This window comes from Panthera pardus, unplaced genomic scaffold (genome assembly GCF_024362965.1).
Source record: "Panthera pardus isolate Hobbes unplaced genomic scaffold, ASM2436296v1 HiC_scaffold_8, whole genome shotgun sequence".
Classification (NCBI taxonomy): domain Eukaryota; kingdom Metazoa; phylum Chordata; class Mammalia; order Carnivora; family Felidae; genus Panthera; species Panthera pardus.
The window spans coordinates 652,248-670,253 of NW_026527013.1; the positions used below are offsets into that span (position 1 = coordinate 652,248).

An 18,006-nucleotide genomic window follows, 5' to 3' on the forward strand; every position below is an offset into this window, starting at 1 on the left:
CGCGTTCCCCCCCCCTTCTGCTTTTCTTTTTCCTTTTTTTTTTTTTTTTTTTTTGGAGTTTATTTTTAAGTCATCTCTGCACCCAACATGGGGTTTGAACTCACAACCCTGAGATCAAGAGTTGCATGCTCTTCAGACTGGGCCAGCCAGGCGCCCGTTTTTCTTGTTTAGTTATTTGTTAACTTCTAACATGCTGTATGATTTGCGTATTCGTTACACTGAGTGTTTAAACGTCCCCACCACCCCAAACCAGAGCCGGAATCTTGGCATTTCCCTTGATGGCTCTCTAGCGCCTGGCATCCGACGAGCGTCCCCCCAAATCTTGAATGCAAGTGACTCCTGTTCCGCGCAGGCTTCCGGTCCTCCCCCTTCCCCCCCCCCCCCCCCCCCCCCCACCCCCCTTACCACCGGCAGGCTCCTGGGACTGGAAGGCAACTACAACCCCCAGCATGCTATGCGCGGAGCTCGGCGCGTCGTTGTTAAAGTCGCCTGCGGTTTGCTGGGGGTCGTAGTTCGCGCGTGCGCCTTCGCCCGGACTCCTCTTCCCAGACGTCTCTGCGCGTCGTCCTCCTCGTCCTCCTGGTTGCCCGCTTTGGGCCGGAGTCCGTTCGCCGCCGTCGCCATGCTGCCCGTCGCGGTCCTGCGCCGTCCCGGCCTGCGCTGCCTCGTCCGTCAGGCCCGCGCCTACGCTGAGGCTGCGGCTGCGCCGGCCCCGGCTGCGGGCCCGGGCCAGATGTCCTTCACCTTCGCCTCACCCACGCAGGTTCGGACTCCGGTCGGGCTCGGGACCCCTCCTTGATCACCGCCTCCAGTCGGGACCCGCTGTGGTCCGCAATCGGAGACCTCCATCCTTTGGGTTGTCGACCCTCATTTATCCCGCTCCCTGTGCCCCCTCCCCCGTGTGGTCCGAAATCCATCCCCAGGCCACCGCCTCCTGCTCCGGATCCGCGTCGGCGCCCCAGTGTGGTCAGGACTCCGGGGTCCCCAGCCTCCGAGTCTCGGAGGTCCCTAACTCCCCCTCCAGGACCCCGGACCGATGCCCCCTCCACCTGTGTCCCTCCGAGAGCCACCCCCAACCCCTGTGTCGTTGACCCGCGCCCTACGCCTTTCCAAGTGGTGTGGAATCCGAGCCCCATAAAGCTCTCCGAGTTCCCGAGCCATCCACCTGGAATCCAACGCCCCAGGGCTGGACCTCACCGTTCGCCCCGTCCCGCAGAACCCCGAGCCTCAGACACTTGTTGTCTTGTGTCTTCCTGGGTTGGCGCGCTTCTCGTGCTCTTGGAGCGTTTCTGTGGGGACGGGCTCCGTCTGGATTTTATCTTCTGTGCACTAAGATGCTGCTAGAGAACCAAAACAAGTATGCGCGTCCTCGTGGCTGCTCCCGTGTGTGTTCTGTCACCGTTGGGTCTTGCCTTGGGCCGTTTCACTGCAGGGCAGACTGAGATCCGGGCGGGGAGGACTGGCCTGCAGGGATTCCCCGTGTGTTCTTTCAGGTATTTTTCAATGGTGCCAACGTCCGGCAAGTGGACGTTCCCACGCAGACGGGAGCCTTTGGCATCCTGGCGGCCCACGTACCCACCTTGCAGGTCCTGCGGCCGGGGCTGGTGGTTGTCCACGCGGAGGACGGCACCACCTCCAAATACTTTGGTGCGTGCACCGGGACGGGGCTGGGCGGGGCCACGTGCTTCAGCAGGCCCAAGTGTCTCGCTTCTCCGTGTGGACAGAAGCAGAGCCCACGAGAGAGACCAACCCGTGCCTCCAGTAGCTTGTGGTGGGTCAGGGTCTCGGTGGGGGCCGGGCGTCTGAGAGGGAAGCCCAGTCCTGTCGCGGAGGAGCCGATGGAGAGGGCGGGGGGGGTGGGGGGGGGCGGGTACTGGGTCCTAAGGAGAGCGTACAGCAGCACAACTCTGAGGTACAGCCGAGATGCAGACCCAGCGCCCCGCTCACCCCTGACCCTGGCTCAGCTGATGGGCTGGAGCTGGTGGGTGAAGGAAGGAGGCCCTGCTCCCCGTGTGCAGGTGCCAGTGGGCGACCATGGGCCCTGTGGGCATCTGCCTGTCTCCCGTGCTAGACCGCTCTGGAGCCGCTTCTGTGGCTCTGGCCGACAGGGTCCCCCGCACCTGAACACGGAGCTCTCACGTCTGTCTTGTCCCGTAGTGAGTAGCGGCTCCGTCACAGTGAACGCTGATTCCTCAGTGCAGTTGTTGGCTGAAGAGGCCGTGACCTTGGACATGCTGGACGTGGGGGTGAGTGTTCCAGGGGAAGCTGATGGACCCAGGAGGCCACATCTGAGCCGGGGGCACCAGGCGGGGTCGCTGCTTGGCTCTCACCTGCTACCCACTTCCTGCAGGCCGCCAAGGTGAACCTGGAGAAGGCGCAGTCCGAGCTGTCAGGGGCAGCAGACGAGGCCTCCAGGGCCGAGATCCAAATCCGCATCGAGGCCAACGAGGCCCTGGTGAAAGCTCTCGAGTAGGCGGTCCGCGGCCCTTGCCAGCGGGGAAACCGAGGCCCAGGACCGGACCGGGGATGTCCCGGGCAGGCTGAACCAGCTCGCGCGGGTCGTCTGATTGGGGGTGGGGAAGTGGGGAGAGAGGGGCCTCGAGCCACCTGGGGGATTCTTGGGTGGAGGGAGCGGTCTCGCCAAGAGGCCGCCAGGGGGCAGCGCACTGTCAGGCCTCCTAGCGAAGGGGGGCTCGGCTGAGACCCCGCTCTGCGTCTCACCCTTCCAGCCGCTCCCCCCGCCCCAACCCGACGTGCCACCCGCTTTCTCTCTAACCTTGTAGACTCTGCTGTGGAGCCCTCAGCTCCTAGTCCTGTCCCTGGGACAGCCCGCTCCCAGCTTGAGCCCCCCATTAAAAACCAGGGACCTGACTCGTGTATGCTGGTTTTGTCTCCTGCCTGGGCCTGTGGCTTCAGGACCTTGCCTGGCCTTTCCCGCAGTGCTCCTGTCCCCCCAGTGTGACGAGACGTTCAGTACCAGCCTCGGCCTCCAGGGTGTCGAAGCTGTGGCCCAGGAGATCCTTGAGGGTCTGGAGTAAACCGAGGAGCGGGGAGCTTACTCAGTGAAACCAGGGTGGGTGGTGGGCAGGGCGTTTGCCATCATCCCAGGAGGGTGGGTGTGGGCAAAGTTGCCAGCGGGGCCTGGGGACACAGCAGGCGGGGGCGTGGCCGCTGTTCCTGGGCTGGGCCTGGGCTGCTGGACAGCCCCCTGGGGCCCTGCCAGGTTTCAGGCTGCCCTGTGGGCTCCCCGGCCCGCCCCAGCCACGCTGGGAAGAGGCGTGCCCTGCCTGCTCCCACAGAGGCCCAGCCCTCTGCTCACCCGGCCTGTGGGTGGCCTGGGCTGGCCTTGCGCCCTCCTCCTCGGTGGTGTTGGCACCTCTGTGGCATCCGGGCCCCTGGGCTGGCCCCAGATGGGGTGGGGCAGCCGGGCGGGGGCAGCCCTGGCACCGGGCAGCTGCTCCATTCCTTCCCTTTTGCAACCGTGGGGGTGGCCCAGACGCTGGCTCCAGGTGGCCCGCGGGAGACTTTGGGGCAGGGGTCTCATTTTTCTCCTTCCTCAGCCCCGGGCCTCAGCAGGGTGGGCAAGGGGATTCCAGGGGCGTGAGTGTGCAGGAGAGTCCGGGCCTCCCCGTGTGTCATTGGCAGCCTGGAGGTGACGGGGAGGCCACCCCCAGGCATGTTGTCAGCACAGATGGGCTCTGTGCTCGTGTGTCACTGTCCCGTGCGAGTGACTGTCCCGTGGCTGTATTGGAGGCTCCAGGTAGTGGAGCCATGCTTGTGGGGGCCTCCAGACTAGCTCGCAGCTGTGGAGGGCTCCTAGCTGGGTCCCCCTCCTCAGGCTGGTAGGCCCAAGCAGCTGGCCCCCACTTCAGGAACCCCCAGCCCAGAGGATGCTGCGACAGCCATGGGATCACTTCTCCCTGTCCCCCGTTTTGGAGCGTTTTGGAGTCTAGGTTCTAGGGTTCCTGGCCAGGCCCTGGGAGCTATAAATAAGACCAAAGACACCGTGGGGGCTCCAGGAGGTGGTGAGAGGGTACAGCGACACCACCAAGACAGCAGCACCTTCACCAGGCCGCCAGACCGGCACCACCCACACCGGGAATCCTCCTATCCGTACCTCTCTGTGCCCTAAGAGATCTCAGCCTCTGGGGGGGGGGGGGGTGGTGGAAGGGTGGGCAGTCTCCGATATAGGTAAGGCCCCTCAGCACTGTGCAGGGCCTCTGGGGGAAGTGCGAGCTTTGGAACCTTCCGGATGCCTCTGTCTGCTGTGGGCCTACGGGAACAGCCTGTGTTGTCCCCGGCCTTGCCCTGGGGTGGAGTGGAGCGGGCCCTGTGACCAGGAGCCAGGGGTCCTTTCCTCGAGGTCAGGCTCCCGTAAGGGTCCGTTCCTCTCCCAGGAAGGGGGTCCGCTCGCACTTGGTGTGTGCTCACACCCAGGAACCATCTAGAGCACGAGGATGCTCTGAAGAGGAAAGGAAGTAGGAAGCGGATGGGCTTAGTGTGTTTATTAGGTGGGACCTGTAGAGACAGGCTGGGGCCATGGTCCCTTCCTGAGAGCAGTACCCCACCTCCAAAGTGCGTGACCTTCGGGGCCCCAATTCCGGGAGGACCACCCAGTCCCTCGGCAACCTGACGGACTAGGTCTCCGCGCCCCGAGACCACAGCCTTGCCCGCCTGAGCCGCGGAGCCCTGACCCGCCACTCACTCCACCTGCAGCCCCTCCAGCGTCGAGATGCTCCAGCTTCAAGTCCGCCACTCCCTGGGCCACCCCTGCCTGGTGGGGTGCCCGCCTGGCCGTCTGGCCCCTGCAAGGCCCTCGCTTGTGGCCCCACACTCCCCTCTCCCGTCTCCAGCACTGCCTCCAGCCGGAGTCCCACCTGCGGGAGCGCACAGCTCAACCCCAGCCCCTCAGTGACCCCTTCCAAGGGCTGGCTCAGCCTCTCCCTACAGCCCAGCCCTGACCCTAAGGGGCGGGGTGTCCTGTGTGGGTGTGACTGGGGGAGGGGGGCAGAGGCTGCAGGAGTTTTGGGTGGGAGCAGGATGGAGACCTGGAAAAGCACACAGCCCCGGGAGGGGTGCCCACGACTAGGGTGGGGTGGAGGTGGTCAGGCCAGATAAAGTGAGACACCAGATAAATGGACAGGGGGTAGGGCAGTAGGTCCTGAGGTCCCCCTCTGGGCAGAGGGAGCAGAAGGGCTGAGAAGGCCCCACGCCAATCATGGTCATCCTCAAAACCGTCCCTACCCAGAGTAGCATGCTGGGGGAAACAGGGCATAACACATTTTCATCTGCTACCGTGTGGTGTCAGTTAACTGGTCTGTGAGATGGGTAGGGTGGTCCTGCCCGCCCCAACACCCCCGGGGCTCCAGAGAGTCCCGCGCGGGATTCTCCTATCACTCTATAGCCAAGCTACAGAAACAGGCTCAGAAAGGTCATGGCGCGGCGGGTGGTGCCTGGCTGCACTGGCAGGCCTGGCGCAGGTTAATCGCTCCATAAATGCCGTCTGAGGTCACCGTTAAGGGATGCAGGCGGCCAGGCAGTTGGGCAGCTGGCTGGGGCACCCCCACAACAGGCAGGTGACTCCGGCCTGTTTTCCTGGATCGTGGCCACTGACTCAGGGCCCCCTCCGCTCACGCTCCCCTACTCGGGCGCCCCCAGGCGGAAGCACCCGGCCTGGGGCGGCAGGAAAGGGGGCGGGGCGGGAGTCAGTTCGCGCACCCCGAAACCTCGTCTTGGGGACACTACTGGTCGGCTGAGCCGACTCCGACCCCAGGTTCTACAGTATTCATGGAGAGCCCCCCCCCCCCCCCCAGACGCAGCGAGGCTTAAGGGGTGGGGAGCCAGGCCCCAAGGCGCCCCAGGGCCCTGGCCTGCAGGCAGGGGCGGGGGCCCGCCTGCGTCACTGGCCGCCCGGCCCTCCGCCCCCTGCCCGCCCAAACTCCACCCCGAGGGAAGGCGGTGCGGATAAAGGCTTGGGGGCCGCCCGCTCGGTCCCAGACCTGCCCCGCCACCGCGCTCTAGTCCCGGACGTGGGTAAGCTCAGGACGGTTGGGACCTCGGACTGGCGGCGCCTGGTGAGTGCGGGGTGGGACCTCACGGGACGAGTAGGAGGGTCCCCACTTCAGGCCTTTTATTAAAGGTGTCCCACTTTTCTTTGTTCCGTGGGCAGACGGGGTTCGGGGTGTCTCTAGCCCTGGCAAGCCCCTCGGGTCGTGGGATGGGAGGGGCTCGGCGCAAGCAGCACCGCCCAGGCAGGACCTCAGCCCCCGCCCCGCCTCCCGGGCACTCTTCCTACCCCGCGAGTGACCTTGAGCAAATTGCTGTTCGGCCTGAGTTTCTTCAGTTGTGTGGCCCCAGTCTCCTTCCTTAGAGGCTTCAAGCCCCTAGCGAAGCTCCCCGCTCGCCGGCAGTGCCGTCGGCCTCTTCCCGGCCCCAGGGCAGCTTCAGCGCCCCCTCCCCAGGACTCCCGGCAGCGCTCCCGGGCGGGGCCGGCAGGGGGCGCGCCGGCGCTGCTGACTCACCGCAGCCCCAAGCGGCGCGCGCGGGCGCAGCCGGGGACGCCGCGTCACGTCACGGCTCGGGCGGGCGCGACTCGGGAAGCGGGCCCGGCCCGCGGGACAGGGGTGGGACGCGAGGTGGTACCGGCGCGGGAGGGGCCCTCCCGGCACTGGCCCACGTCACCAGGGTGCAGGCCCCGCCCGCAGCCCCACTCCTCGCCGGGACCTCACGCCCCACAGGTGGGGACGCCCGCCGTCCGAACCTCCCGAGAGCCGCCCGGCCACGAAGCGTGGGGATCGCCTCCCGCTTCCGCTCGCGGCGGCTTCCCGGACAGACACGGTGGGGGGGGGGGTGGGTGTCCCCCGGCTTCCTGCCCCTCCCGGCGCAGGGACAGTGCCCGCCCCCACGCCGCGCGGCTCCGGGCCCGGACCCTGCGGGCCGTCCCCCTCCCCCGTCTCCCTCCGGCCGCCTGCCCTTTGTTGCGGGCCGTATGAATGGCCCCCGGCGCGGGCGGGTGGGGCGCGGGGGCGGGCCGGAGCGGCGCCAGTCCCGCCCCCGCCGCGCTCCCCTTGGCCGCCGGGCCGGGGGCGGAGCGAGGGGCGGGCCCGCGCGGCCACGTGGGGCAGCGCCGCGGCGGTTCCTATTGGCCCGCCCGTGCGGCCGACTGGGCGTTCGGCGCGCGACGATTGGCCGGCGCTGGGCCGGCGGAGTAAGTAGTGAATGGGAGGGGGCGGCAGCCCCGCCCCTTGGAACGTTGATACATTATAACTTTTTTTTCTTGTTACTTTCACCCCCAGATCTTCCAAGCGGCGGCGGCGGCGGCGGCGGCGGCGGCGGCTGTTGCTAAGGGAGGGGACGCGCGGGGAAGCGCGGCCCGAGCGGCGGACGGCACCGAGCGCGGAAGCCCGAGCGGCACCCCCCTCTCCGGACCCTCCTCCGCGCCCACTGTCCTTGAAAGGAGCCGCGAGTGCAGTCCCCACCCCCGGAAGGCGCCCCGACGAGCCAACGCGACCTCGGAGCGCTGCTTGGATTTTGATTCCTGATTTCATCTTCCGCTCCTGGGACTTTCTCGAAGGGGACGCGCGCTGTCCCTAGGAACCCCGAGGACCCCGGTTCGGGGAGCCCCCCAGCACTGCCCGGAGGCGCGGCGAGGATTGGCGGCGCCCCGCGGACCCCATTCCTCCAGCGCGGGCCGGGGATGGAGCCGCAGCCCGGCGGCGCCCGGAGCTGCCGGCGCGGGGCCCCCGGCGGCGCCTGCGAGCTGGGCCCGGCGGCCGAGGCGGCTCCCATGAGCCTGGCCATTCACAGCACGACGGGCACCCGCTACGAGCTGTCGGTGCCCCCGGACGAAACGGTGGAGGGGCTGCGCAAGCGGCTGTCCCAGAGGCTCAAAGTGCCCAAGGAGCGCCTGGCACTGCTCCACAAAGACACGTAGGTACCGCGCGCCGCCCCCGGGCCCGCCGCCCCCTCGGGCCCCGGCCCCCGGGCGGGAACAAAGAGCGCGCCGCACGGGGAAGGAAGGGGGCGGCCAGACGGGGGGCGGGGGCGCGCCGCGCGCTCTCGGGCGCCCTCTGCTCGGCCTTGCCTGCCTCGGCCCCCTCCCCCGCCTGGGGTCGCTGCACAAAGGCGGCTGCGAGGGCGGCCCTCCCCCCTCCCGGGAAGGCAGCAGTCCCGGGTCAGTGTGGGGGTCCCGGCTGCGGGGGTGGGAAGCGCGGCCACCTCCCTCTCTGCCTGCGTTCCGGCTGGCTTCCGCATCTGCTCGGTGCCCCCCTCCACGTCTGGCTGTGTTCTTCCCCCACTTGCGTCTCTCTACCCCCCTTTGTTCTAACCACCGAGCACTCCCGCAGCCTCCCCCTCCCCCCTGGTATTTAAATCGCCTCCAGACCGGGGAGCACTCCCCCCGCGGGCCTCCAGGGACACGCACTGTCCATCCCCAGCGGAGGGGCCCCAGTGGGGGAGGGGCGGGTGGGGGAGGGTCTCCTTTGTCTGAGCGGCGGCGGCCTGCGCCAGGGAGAGGGAGGGAGGAGGGGGAGCCCGGCCCCGCAAAAAGACCCTAAAGGCTAAGCCCTGTGGCGCCCACAAAGAGGAGCCCCGGGTCGGTGTAGCTGAATTACTGGCTGGGGCCGACCCTGGGGTGAGGGGAGGGTGGCAGAGGGTGGCAAGGACGCACTGGCACCCGGATGATGAAAAAGTGCTTTGTTGAGGTGCAGAGGTGGTGCCCTAGTACAGAGTTGGGGCTTCTGGGAAGGAGATTTGAGCCACTTGCCTGGGGGCTCTCAGGGCCAGATGCCTGACAGCCCCCCCTCCCCCCCACCCCACCGGGAGGTTCAGGCCCCGGGTGTGGAAGGCCCACAGGCCGGGAAGGGACAGGGGTGGGAAGGGCTCCCCTGCGTCCCCCAGGAGCACAGCCCTCCCCCCTCGGCCTCTGCTTCCGCGTCCCTGCCTTGTCTCCTGGCCTCACCCTCTTCCTTCCTCCCCCCAGCCGGCTCAGTTCGGGGAAGCTGCAGGAGTTCGGCGTGGGGGATGGCAGCAAGCTGACGCTGGTACCCACCGTGGAGGCGGGCCTCATGGTAAATGGCTGGGGCACAGTGCCCCGGAGGCTCTGGCACAGGCGGGCAGCCCCCTCCCCTGAGAGCTCGCTTCCCAGCACACGCCCTGCCAGGGCGGCCCTGCCGGCAAGCGGCTCCCCTGCCCCGGTGCCCGGGCCCTCTGACCCAAGCGCACGCTCAAAGCGGCTTCTCTGTTTGCAGTCGCAGGCCTCAAGGCCAGAGCAGTCTGTGATGCAGGCCCTGGAGAGCTTGACTGAGACACAGGTAAGACCCTCGCCGGTCCCTCCCAGCCCAGGGCGAGGGCCTGGGGCTGTCTGTGCTCCCTGGAGACCCGTGGGGAGGGAGGGGGTGCGCCGCCCAGCTTTCCTGCCCGTGTAGCCTGGTCACCCAGCTTCCTCTTCCTCCTTCCTACCCACCCCCCCCCCCCCCCAGCACTCACCACCTGACCTTGAGGGCCTTCTCTCCCACGGTGGCTGCCATGGGGGAGGGGGCTGGGCTTCACAAGCCTGCCTGAGGGGGTAACCTTGGCCCACGCTCCCACACCAGGGCCTGGGTCCCCAGGCCCACACTGGGGAGCACCCCCTCCGCAGCCACTGCGGTTTCCCTGGGGTGACCTTTTTAAAATTTCTGCGGGGAGGGGGGCCTGGAAGGGCCAGCCTGGTGACAGTCCTTCCGCCTTCTGTGACCCCATTGTAAGGGGTGCGGAGTCACTTCTCTCTCTCCTCCCTCTGGCCTTTGTTCTCTGCCCCAAAAGGGGGAGGGGGGCACCCAGCCCCAGGGCTGCAGCCTAGACAGGATGTTAGGAAAATATTTAGTAACTGGCCAGGAGGTGAAGCGGGAGGCAGGGGCTGGCCCACACCCGGGTTCCCGGTTTTGTTGCAGCCTTTTCTTTTTTTTTTTTTTTTAACCTCCTCCTTTCCTCATTTTTCTGGCGGCGGGTCCCTCCTCCCAGGAGGGTGACACAGGCCTCAGCCATCCGCCTGCTGCCCGCCCCAGCTAGGGGGTGGGCTGGGCTGGCCGCAGGAAACCTGCTCAGCGGCTTCCCTCCTCCTGCCCTGAGGCCCTCGCCCCCTCCCCGGCATGTAGCATCCTGTCCTCAGCAGCTAGCTAGTGAGGAGGGGCCCTGGCGCTGGGTGGTCTGCCATGGGGGGGGGGGGGGGCAGTGCAGAGCTGGGGTCCCGGGAGCCAGGTGGGAGCTGAGCTCCATTTCCTGAACTGAGCTCTGCTCATGGGGGGCCTGCGGTTGGCGGAGGTGGGGGGGCCAGGGGTGTCTTTGGTTCACATCCGCCCCAGGGTGCCTGCGTCAGGAGTGGGGGGGGCCACTGGGCGGAGTGACTGAGCTCCCAGGGCTGTTTCCCCGCCTGGCACAGAGTCATGCCCTCCTGTTCGCCCTCCCCAGGGAGGAAGTTGCAGGGCGGAGGGGTGGGGGGGACTCCCCAGCTGCCCTTGGGAAGCCACCCCAGGCCCTTCCTGCAAGGGGAGTCTCTGGAGCTGGGGGGGGGGATGCCATGAAGACCAGGCTTCAGGGTGGGGGCTGCAAACTGCCCACCTCCCTCTCCTCCTCCCCACGGCCCCCAAGGTTACGCCAGCCGCTGCCAGCAGAGAGCTGGGAGGCGGTGGTTCTGAGTCATCCTGGCCTATGTCACTTCTCAGAAACCTCCACCCCCCCCCCCCCCCCCCCACCATCCTGGCCCCTGGGGAAAGCTCGGCGCTGGCCAGGCTCCAGAGGTGGAGCCCAGTGCAGCCTGGGCTCAGACGCACCCCCCCACACACACACCGCCAGATTTTGAGGGTTTGCGCTGGGGCTGTGTTGAGCTCTCAGGGGACCCAGGCCTCAGAGAACCATCAGGGCCCCCTCCCGCAGCAGCTAAACCTCCCCTTCAGCCTCAGCCCCACCCAGGACAGATAAATATTTATCTTGAGAAAGCAAAGGTTAGGACGAAGAATTTGTCCAGGAATTCCCGCCCACTTGCTGCCTGGGTGGCTTAACTGGGAGGGGGTCTGAGATTGGCCCCCCTCCCATATTCACAGGCAGAGGATTGGGGGCTGGGAGGGTGGGGTTATTTGAGGACAGCGACCGCTGACTGGGCCTTGCCCCCTCTGGCCTCGGTTTCCCCTTGAAAGAACCAAACTGGCCAGGGAGGGCCAGGCCCCCCCATCTGACCCGCCTCTGTCCCCCACAGCCCCCAGTGGCGCCCGGGCCAGGCCGGGCTGGCGGAGGCGTCTTCCGGAAATACCGATTCATTTTATTTAAGCATCCGTGGCACCGACAGGGACCCCAGAGCCCAGAGAGGGGCGGCGAGAGGCCCCAGGTCACGCAGCGCGGGGGGCCGGGGCCGGGCCGGGCTGGGGGCGCAGCAGGCCGGGGCCCTGGCGCTGACGAGTCACTCTCTACAGGTCAGTGACTTCTTGTCCGGCCGCTCGCCACTGACCCTGGCGCTGCGCGTGGGTGACCACATGATGTTCGTCCAGCTGCAGCTGGCCGCCCAGCATACCCCGCTGCAACACCGCCACGTGCTGGCGGCCGCCGCCGCCGCCGCCGCCGCCGCCCGGGGGGGCCCCAGCGTGACCGCCCCTGTGTCCTCTCCCTGCCGGCCAGTGTCCAGCGCCGCCCGAGTGCCCCCGGTGTCCAGCAGCCCTGCCCCTGCGTCCCCCTCACCCGTCACAGCCGGCTCTTTCCGATCCCACTCAGCTGCCACCTGCCCCGAGGTGAGTCCTGCCCGGAAGGCTTCTCCTCGGGGCCCAGAAGGTGGCTGTCCGCGGTCCCAGAGGTGTTCTCTGTACGGAGGGCCATCCCCAGACCCTGGGCCGGTGGGTGACCCTCAGACCCTGGCCCCCGAGGGCTGTCCTTGCACCCCGCAGCTTACCATGCCTCCCTCCCCCTGACCAGCAGATGGACTGCTCGCCCCCGGCCAGTGCTGGCAGCCTCGCGTCCACCCCCGGCGGGAGCCCCGCGTCCACCCCCAGCGGGAGCCCCGCCTCCCGCTCCCGCAAGCCCGGCGCTGTCATTGAGAGCTTCGTCAACCACGCCCCGGGGGTGTTCTCAGGGACCTTCTCTGGTAGGTGTCATGGCGCGTCCCCACCCCAGAGGCCGTCCCCACCCCAGAGGCCGCCGGTCTGCGTGTCTGGGCCCTCACCCTGGGGTCCCGCCGTATACGAACGAGGGGCCCCCCGCCCTTCTGAGGCCGCGTGTCAGTCACTCGGACTCACCAGCAGCCCCCCTGCCTCCTGCAGGCACGCTGCACCCCAACTGCCAGGATAGCAGCGGGCGGCCGCGGCGTGACATCGGCACCATCCTGCAGATCCTCAACGACCTTCTGAGTGCCACGCGGCACTACCAGGGCATGCCCCCGTCGCTGACCCAGCTACGCTGCCATGCCCAGTGCGCGCCCGCCTCGCCCGCCCCGGACCTCACCCCCAAAACTACCTCCTGTGAGAAGCTGGCGGCTGCAGCCCCTGCCTCCCTGAGCCAGGCCCGCACGTGCAAGCCTCTGGGTAAGTGACCGGCTGGCCCCGCCCGCCCTTGGGCTGTTCAAGGCCCCTCTGTGGGCTGCTCAGAGCAGCTGACCCACCGGGGAGCTGGGGGAGGAGGGGGGGCACCAGCTGCTGTTCACCCTCTCTGCACGAGCCTGGAGAGAAGGGAGCATGTGTGTTGGGGGCACAAAGTGTCCTTGTCCTCTCCTGGGGGGGTACTTCCTCCCTGCTCGCGCCCCCACCCCCCCCCCCCCCCCCCGCACCTTGTCCAGATGGCAGGTGGAGCCTCTGAATGGCCGAGTCTGATGGAGGGGAGGGCGCTGGAGCTGCTCTGGGGGTAGCCTGTGTCCCCCAGAGACCCAGTCATCCCCAGTGAATCCTGAGACCTGTGGAACAGCGACACTGTTCTCTGCCGGGCAGACCCCCAGCCCCCAGGTCACAAAGGGGAAACCAAGGCACCAGCCTCAGGGCTGGAGGTCCACCTAACTCGGGCACTAGTGTTGCTCCGCGTCTGCCTCGGACCCGGCCTTGCCAGCGCCCGGCTCGCGGTTAACACAGGCAGCGGACGCCTCGAGTCCCCTCGGGGGACCCCAGGGTCTGCCAGAGCCGCAAAGACCCCCCTCGGCCGGCTCCCTCTCTCGGGGCATCGTGAAGGAAGTCGGGCTGTGTCTCCCGGCGGGGGCGGGGGCGCTCAGGAGTCACAGTCCCTGCCTCCTTCCAGGGGACCGGCTGCGCCAGACGGAGAACCGGGCCACCCGCTGCAAGGTGGAGCGCCTACAGCTGCTGCTTCAGCAGAAGCGGCTCCGCAGGAAGGCGCGACGCGACGCCCGCGGCCCCTACCACTGGCCGCCCAGCCGCAAGGCCGGCCGCAGCGACACCAGCGGGGGAGGCGGCGGCGGCGGCCCCAGCGAGGCCTCCGGCTTGGGCCTCGACTTTGAGGACTCCGTTTGGAAGCCGGAAGTCAATCCTGACATCAAGTCAGAGTTCGTGGTGGCCTAGGACCCGCGTCCCTCGCCCGACCACCCTGGGCCGAGAGTCCCCCCCCCAGCGAGGCTTGCACGCGGGAGGGCAGGCCGTCAGGGCAGCAGGAGGCCCCCCCCCCTCCCCGGCCAGCTTCCTTCTGATTTTTTGTTTTTCGTGTTTTTTTTTTTTTTTCTTTTAAGTTCCATTCTTAACCGTGGTTTTCCGAACTCTCCATGGACTGGGTTCCTGCCGCCTCGGTTCAGCTCACACTTCCCCGCCTCTTCCTCCCGCCGCCGGCTCGAGCCTCGGCCGAGCTGGGCCCCTCCCCGCCCACTTCCCAAGCTCCAGATATGTAGCAGTCACTCCAGATGGTTGAGAGTGGGGACGAGGAAGCCGCCCCCGTCCCTTCAGGTTTAAGTCAAAAATGTAGATGCCTCATGATGCACTTTACAGACGGGCAGGGCCCGGGAGGGAAGGCCTGCCGTGCACACCGGCCTCCAGGGCGGCCAGCAGGCCCCACAGCGACCAGAGAGCCCTGCGCCCGCGGGGCCGTTTCTCCACATCTGTGCTTTTTTTTCTCTTGGTCTCTTTTTCCAGGAAAAAAAAAAAAAAAAAAAAAAAAAAAAAAAAGCGCTTCAGCAGGCTGGCCACAGCCAGCCTTGGGGTTCAGGTGGGGGTGTGGGGCCCTTTCCTAGTAGGAAAGGAGAGAGAGGGAGGGGAACAGACCAGATGCCAGCCTTCGAGTCCACGCACTGTGCCCTTTCCTCCTGCCCCGCCCCCCTTTTGTTCTGAGCTTGGGGTATTTATAGACTATTAATTTTCTGAGCCAATAGCGGTTGGGAGTCTCTTGAAAACTCGGGAGAGAAATGGTTGGGGGGACAGGGGAAATAATACCCCCAGCCCTCCTTCCTGGCCCAACCTGAGGGATCTGGGCCTGTGGGCTGTGTCTGGAGGCCCTCTGGCAGCCAGGAGGGGAGGGGGTGCTGAGCTGTGAAGCCCCCAGTAGGGGTGACGCTGTGTAGCATTAACCCCCTTGGGGGGGGTTCGCTGCTGGTCTTAATTGGACCCTCCCCACTCTCATCCCCAGATTCCCCCTGGGGCAGAGGGGCAAACCCCCTACTGGGGCCATTTCAATGGGGGTGGAGTTTTTGTTCATTCACTTATTTTTACTGATAATGGAGATGATTGGGCCCTGCCCCCCTTACCCCCCAGTCTTGTCCTTGCCCCACCTCTCTGTCCTCCAGACACCCCCACTCCCTGTCCCTCCCTTCATCCTATCTTAGGTGAACCCCCCATGATGTGTTTAAAGTTAATGGTTTCAGATGTGAACATCATGTGTTAACTGTAGCTCTGTAAACTTTTTTGTGGGGGGGGGGTGGGGAGGGGTCAGAGGGGAGGGGTCAAGGATTTGTTTTTTGTTTGTTTTTATTTTCCAAAAAAAAAAAAAAAGGAGAAAAAAGGAGTGGGTTTGTTTTTCAAGAACTGTCTTGGATACCTATTTAAATGTGTTCTGTTTTGGTTTTTTTTGTTTTGTTTTTTTAAACGATTTTTAAATAAACACCTGTGCCTCCGCGGGTCTGAGGGTGGAGGTCCAGGCAGGAACCAGCCCGCCCCCCTCTGCCCTCACCAGGGCTCCCTCAAGAAAGCATTACCCACCCTCGGGGGTCGGGCTGGGGGGGGGGTCCCGGCACCTTGCGTGAGTTTCCTGTATGAAAAAATCGGGAAGAAAGCCGCATACAAACACCGTGATTTCAAGTAATAAACAGAAAATGAAACCTGAGTGACTGTGCTGCCCTTTTGCAGGGGTCAGGGGAGCGGTCTTGGCCATCACAGCGGGGGCTCCCTGGTCTGATGGGTGGTCTCTATCGGAGAAAGGGCTTGGGATGATCTGGAGACCCGGTAGGATGTTAGGTTCTCCCACCACCTCAGGCCGTGGGAGCTGGAAGGGGGGGGGGGGGGGGATCCCACAGCAGTTCCCGGGTTCCCTCCGGGCCTGGAGGTGAGGGTGGGCAGGAAGTTGCCCCAGCAGGGGAGGGAGGGGCCAGCCACTTCCCAGTACCCAAGGCCGGAAGTCCTACAGGGTGTGGGCACAGGGCTGCCTGCCCACAGTGTGCCCTGGGTGGGGCTTCGGTTCCCGGCCCCGGGAAGTGGACTGGGGACTAACCCCTGGAACCATCTCCGGGATACCTGACCCACACACCGGGCCTCGGTTTCCCCAGCCACAGACAGGAGGACTGTTCCCACTGCCGGGCCAAGCAGGAGGTACTGCCTGCGTGGGCCCCCTGACGTGAGCCCTCTCCCTCCCTCCAGGCTAACAGAGCCCCTTCCTACCTGCCAGGCCTCCGGAAGCTCTCTGGCAGAAATCAAGTGATTCCCCAGGGCCCAGGGTTTGCGCTCAAGGCCTCTGGCCTGGCCTTGCCCCAGCCTGGGGTGAACTCTCACCCTTCTGTGGCCTCACCCTGGCCTCGCATTCCAGCGCTCCCCAGCCCTGACGGTCATGCCTCAAGCCTCCAGGCCTTTGTCCGGGGCCGTGCCCAGTGCAGGAACACCCCTCTGCTGGCCGCCCTTGCGTTGCCAGGGGACTTCCTCAACTGGCATCTCCCCAAGGGCCTGGCCAGGGGCAACTCCTCTCTGGGGTCCTGCTTCCATCCATTTTGGGGCTGGGCAGACAGGACAATAATAGCATCATTTTACATGTATTTCCTCAGTTAACAAGCACTGCCACCTAACAGAGCTAATTATACTCCCATTTAATAGATGAGAAAACCCCAAGCCCAGAGAGAAACATCACTTGCCCTAAGAATTGGGGGTGTTTGTTATATTGGTGACCACCCACTCCTGGGCAGATTTCTGATAGCCCAAGGCCTTGCCCTCAGCGTCCCAGCTCCAAGGACCCAGGAGCAAGGGAAACCCCAGGACTGTCCCAGGAGCGTCCTGGAAGTATCCGGGAGGCCCTTCAGCCCCTCCCCCAGCCCAGTCTCTCTCTCTCTCTCTCTCTCTCTCTCTCTCTCTCTCTCTTTCGCTCACACCCACACACACTCTTTCTCTCTCTCACACACGACACACACACACACACACGCACGCACACACACAATCAGGCAGGAAGGTACCATGCACGTTGCAGGCTGACCCTTCCAGACCTCCAAGTCAAGGGCACAAGCTCCCGCAGGTAAGGAGGGCCACAGGTTGGAGGTGTGGGTGAGACCGCTCAGGTGGAAACTTCCGCCCACGCAGCCGCCCCTGGGGGTCAGGGCTGAGAGCTGTAAGCAGGTGACTCCACAGGGCTGGGTAGGGGCTGTGGAAGGGTGTCAACTGGGCCACCCTCTGAATCACACGCTGAATCGCAGGCTGTGTCTGCACGCTGCAGGGCGGGGGGCACTTGCCCTGCTGCCCGGGAACCCACCCCTCAGGGCGCTTCCTGGCGCCCAGCCCGGAAGTCCAAGGGTCACGGCCCTGCCCTGGGGTCCCAGGAGGACAACACCCCGGTGGGGGCTGCGGGCCACTGGCCTCTTCCCCCTACTCGGCCGCGCAGCGCGCACACCTACCCAGGGGGAAGTGCCCGGCCGAAGGGAGCTGCGGTCAGAGGGGCTGCTGGCCAGGCCAGGTGAAGGAAAGGTAAACTGAGGCCCTGCGCGGGCAGATGCTGCGGAGACCTCAGGGGGCGGAGTCTACCCCGCACCGCCCCCTCCTCCCATTGAGGAAAAAGCTGAATGGGAGGGGGTGGCCCCCGGAAACCCGCAGAAATGGAATCGCGGTTTCCACGGCAACGCGCCGCGAAACGGGCCTGACGTCACGAAGGGGGGAGGGCGCCCCGCTCGCCCCCGTGCGCGCGTCCGCAGGCCCGGGCCCCGCCCACCGCGGGGGCCGCCTCACTGGCGGCCGCGTCGTTCGCTCCTGCGCACGCACCAATGACAGCGTGGCGCTCACGCCGGGAGGTGGGACTGCGCCTGGGCGGCTGAGTGCGCAAGCGCAGCGCGGAGGCGTGCGGCCTCCTCCCTGTGGTCGCGCGTCTGCAAATTTGGGGGCGGGAGGCGCGCCGAGGGTCTGACGGCTCGGCCGCGCCGGGACGGAAGAAGGGGGCGTCCCGGAGGGCGCCGCACGTGGAGCCCCGCACCGGCGCGTTCGCTCGCACCCCTCCTTCCACGTCCAAGCATTGTCTGCTGTCCCCTCCTCCTCGATTCGGTGACGCGACCTCCGGATTGGGGCAGCACTGCAGCCCCCGGGCTGGGGGACGCTGGAGGGCCGGCGGGAGGAGAGCGCTTGGCCTGAGGCCTTACCGAAGGAAGAGTAGGAGTTTGCAAGCGTTGGGAGGGGGAAGGGGTGCCCCTAGGTGGGAGGCACAGCGTGTGCAACGAGCGGCCTGGAGGAGCGCGAGCAGGTGTACTTGGGGGGGCAGCTGCGAAGTTAGCTGGGGGGGAGAAGACGAAAGGTGGGAGGAAAAGGCAGAGGCGAGGACCTGAAAGGGGTGACTCCCCGAGTCTGTCTCTTGGGGAGGAGAGGGCCCCCTCCCCAGGGAGGGGGA

General features: G+C 66.3%; 2 protein-coding genes across 5 annotated transcripts; both read left to right on the forward strand.

The window, feature by feature from the left end:
• Positions 1–533: 533 nt before the first annotated feature.
• On the forward strand, positions 534–2,871 carry ATP5F1D (ATP synthase F1 subunit delta). The gene is made up of 4 exons (XM_019433995.2): positions 534–763; positions 1,494–1,647; positions 2,158–2,246; positions 2,351–2,871. The coding sequence occupies exons 1-4, from the start codon at positions 623–625 to the stop codon at positions 2,471–2,473; spliced, it is 507 nt and encodes a 168-aa protein (XP_019289540.1). The 5' UTR covers positions 534–622; the 3' UTR covers positions 2,474–2,871.
• A 3,077-nt stretch (positions 2,872–5,948) lies between these two features.
• MIDN (midnolin) lies at positions 5,949–15,264 on the forward strand. 4 transcript variants are annotated; one of them, XM_019433962.2, is made up of 9 exons: positions 5,949–6,074; positions 7,296–7,929; positions 8,981–9,068; positions 9,249–9,311; positions 11,231–11,359; positions 11,445–11,756; positions 11,938–12,106; positions 12,282–12,542; positions 13,243–15,264. In XM_019433962.2, exons 2-9 carry the CDS (start codon positions 7,697–7,699, stop codon positions 13,518–13,520), a joined length of 1,533 nt encoding a protein of 510 aa, XP_019289507.2. In that variant the 5' UTR covers positions 5,949–6,074; positions 7,296–7,696; the 3' UTR covers positions 13,521–15,264. The 4 variants fall into 4 exon arrangements, with proteins under 4 accessions (XP_019289507.2, XP_019289508.2, XP_019289509.2 ...); XM_019433963.2 differs by having other exon boundaries at positions 11,941–12,106; XM_019433964.2 differs by lacking the exon at positions 11,231–11,359 and having other exon boundaries at positions 5,950–6,074.
• Positions 15,265–18,006: the final 2,742 nt, after the last annotated feature.

Bases quoted from the DNA above. Each gene is read 5' to 3' on its own strand.
- ATP5F1D (XM_019433995.2), top strand. From the start codon at position 623: ATGCTGCCCGTCGCGGTCCTGCGCCGTCCCGGCCTGCGCTGCCTCGTC. The intron at 1,648-2,157 runs GTGCGTGCACCG...CTTGTCCCGTAG, and splicing joins CACCACCTCCAAATACTTTG to TGAGTAGCGGCTCCGTCACA. The intron at 2,247-2,350 runs GTGAGTGTTCCA...CACTTCCTGCAG, and splicing joins TGGACATGCTGGACGTGGGG to GCCGCCAAGGTGAACCTGGA.
- MIDN (XM_019433962.2), top strand. From the start codon at position 7,697: ATGGAGCCGCAGCCCGGCGGCGCCCGGAGCTGCCGGCGCGGGGCCCCC. The intron at 9,312-11,230 runs GTAAGACCCTCG...TGTCCCCCACAG, and splicing joins AGAGCTTGACTGAGACACAG to CCCCCAGTGGCGCCCGGGCC. The intron at 11,757-11,937 runs GTGAGTCCTGCC...CCCCCTGACCAG, and splicing joins CAGCTGCCACCTGCCCCGAG to CAGATGGACTGCTCGCCCCC.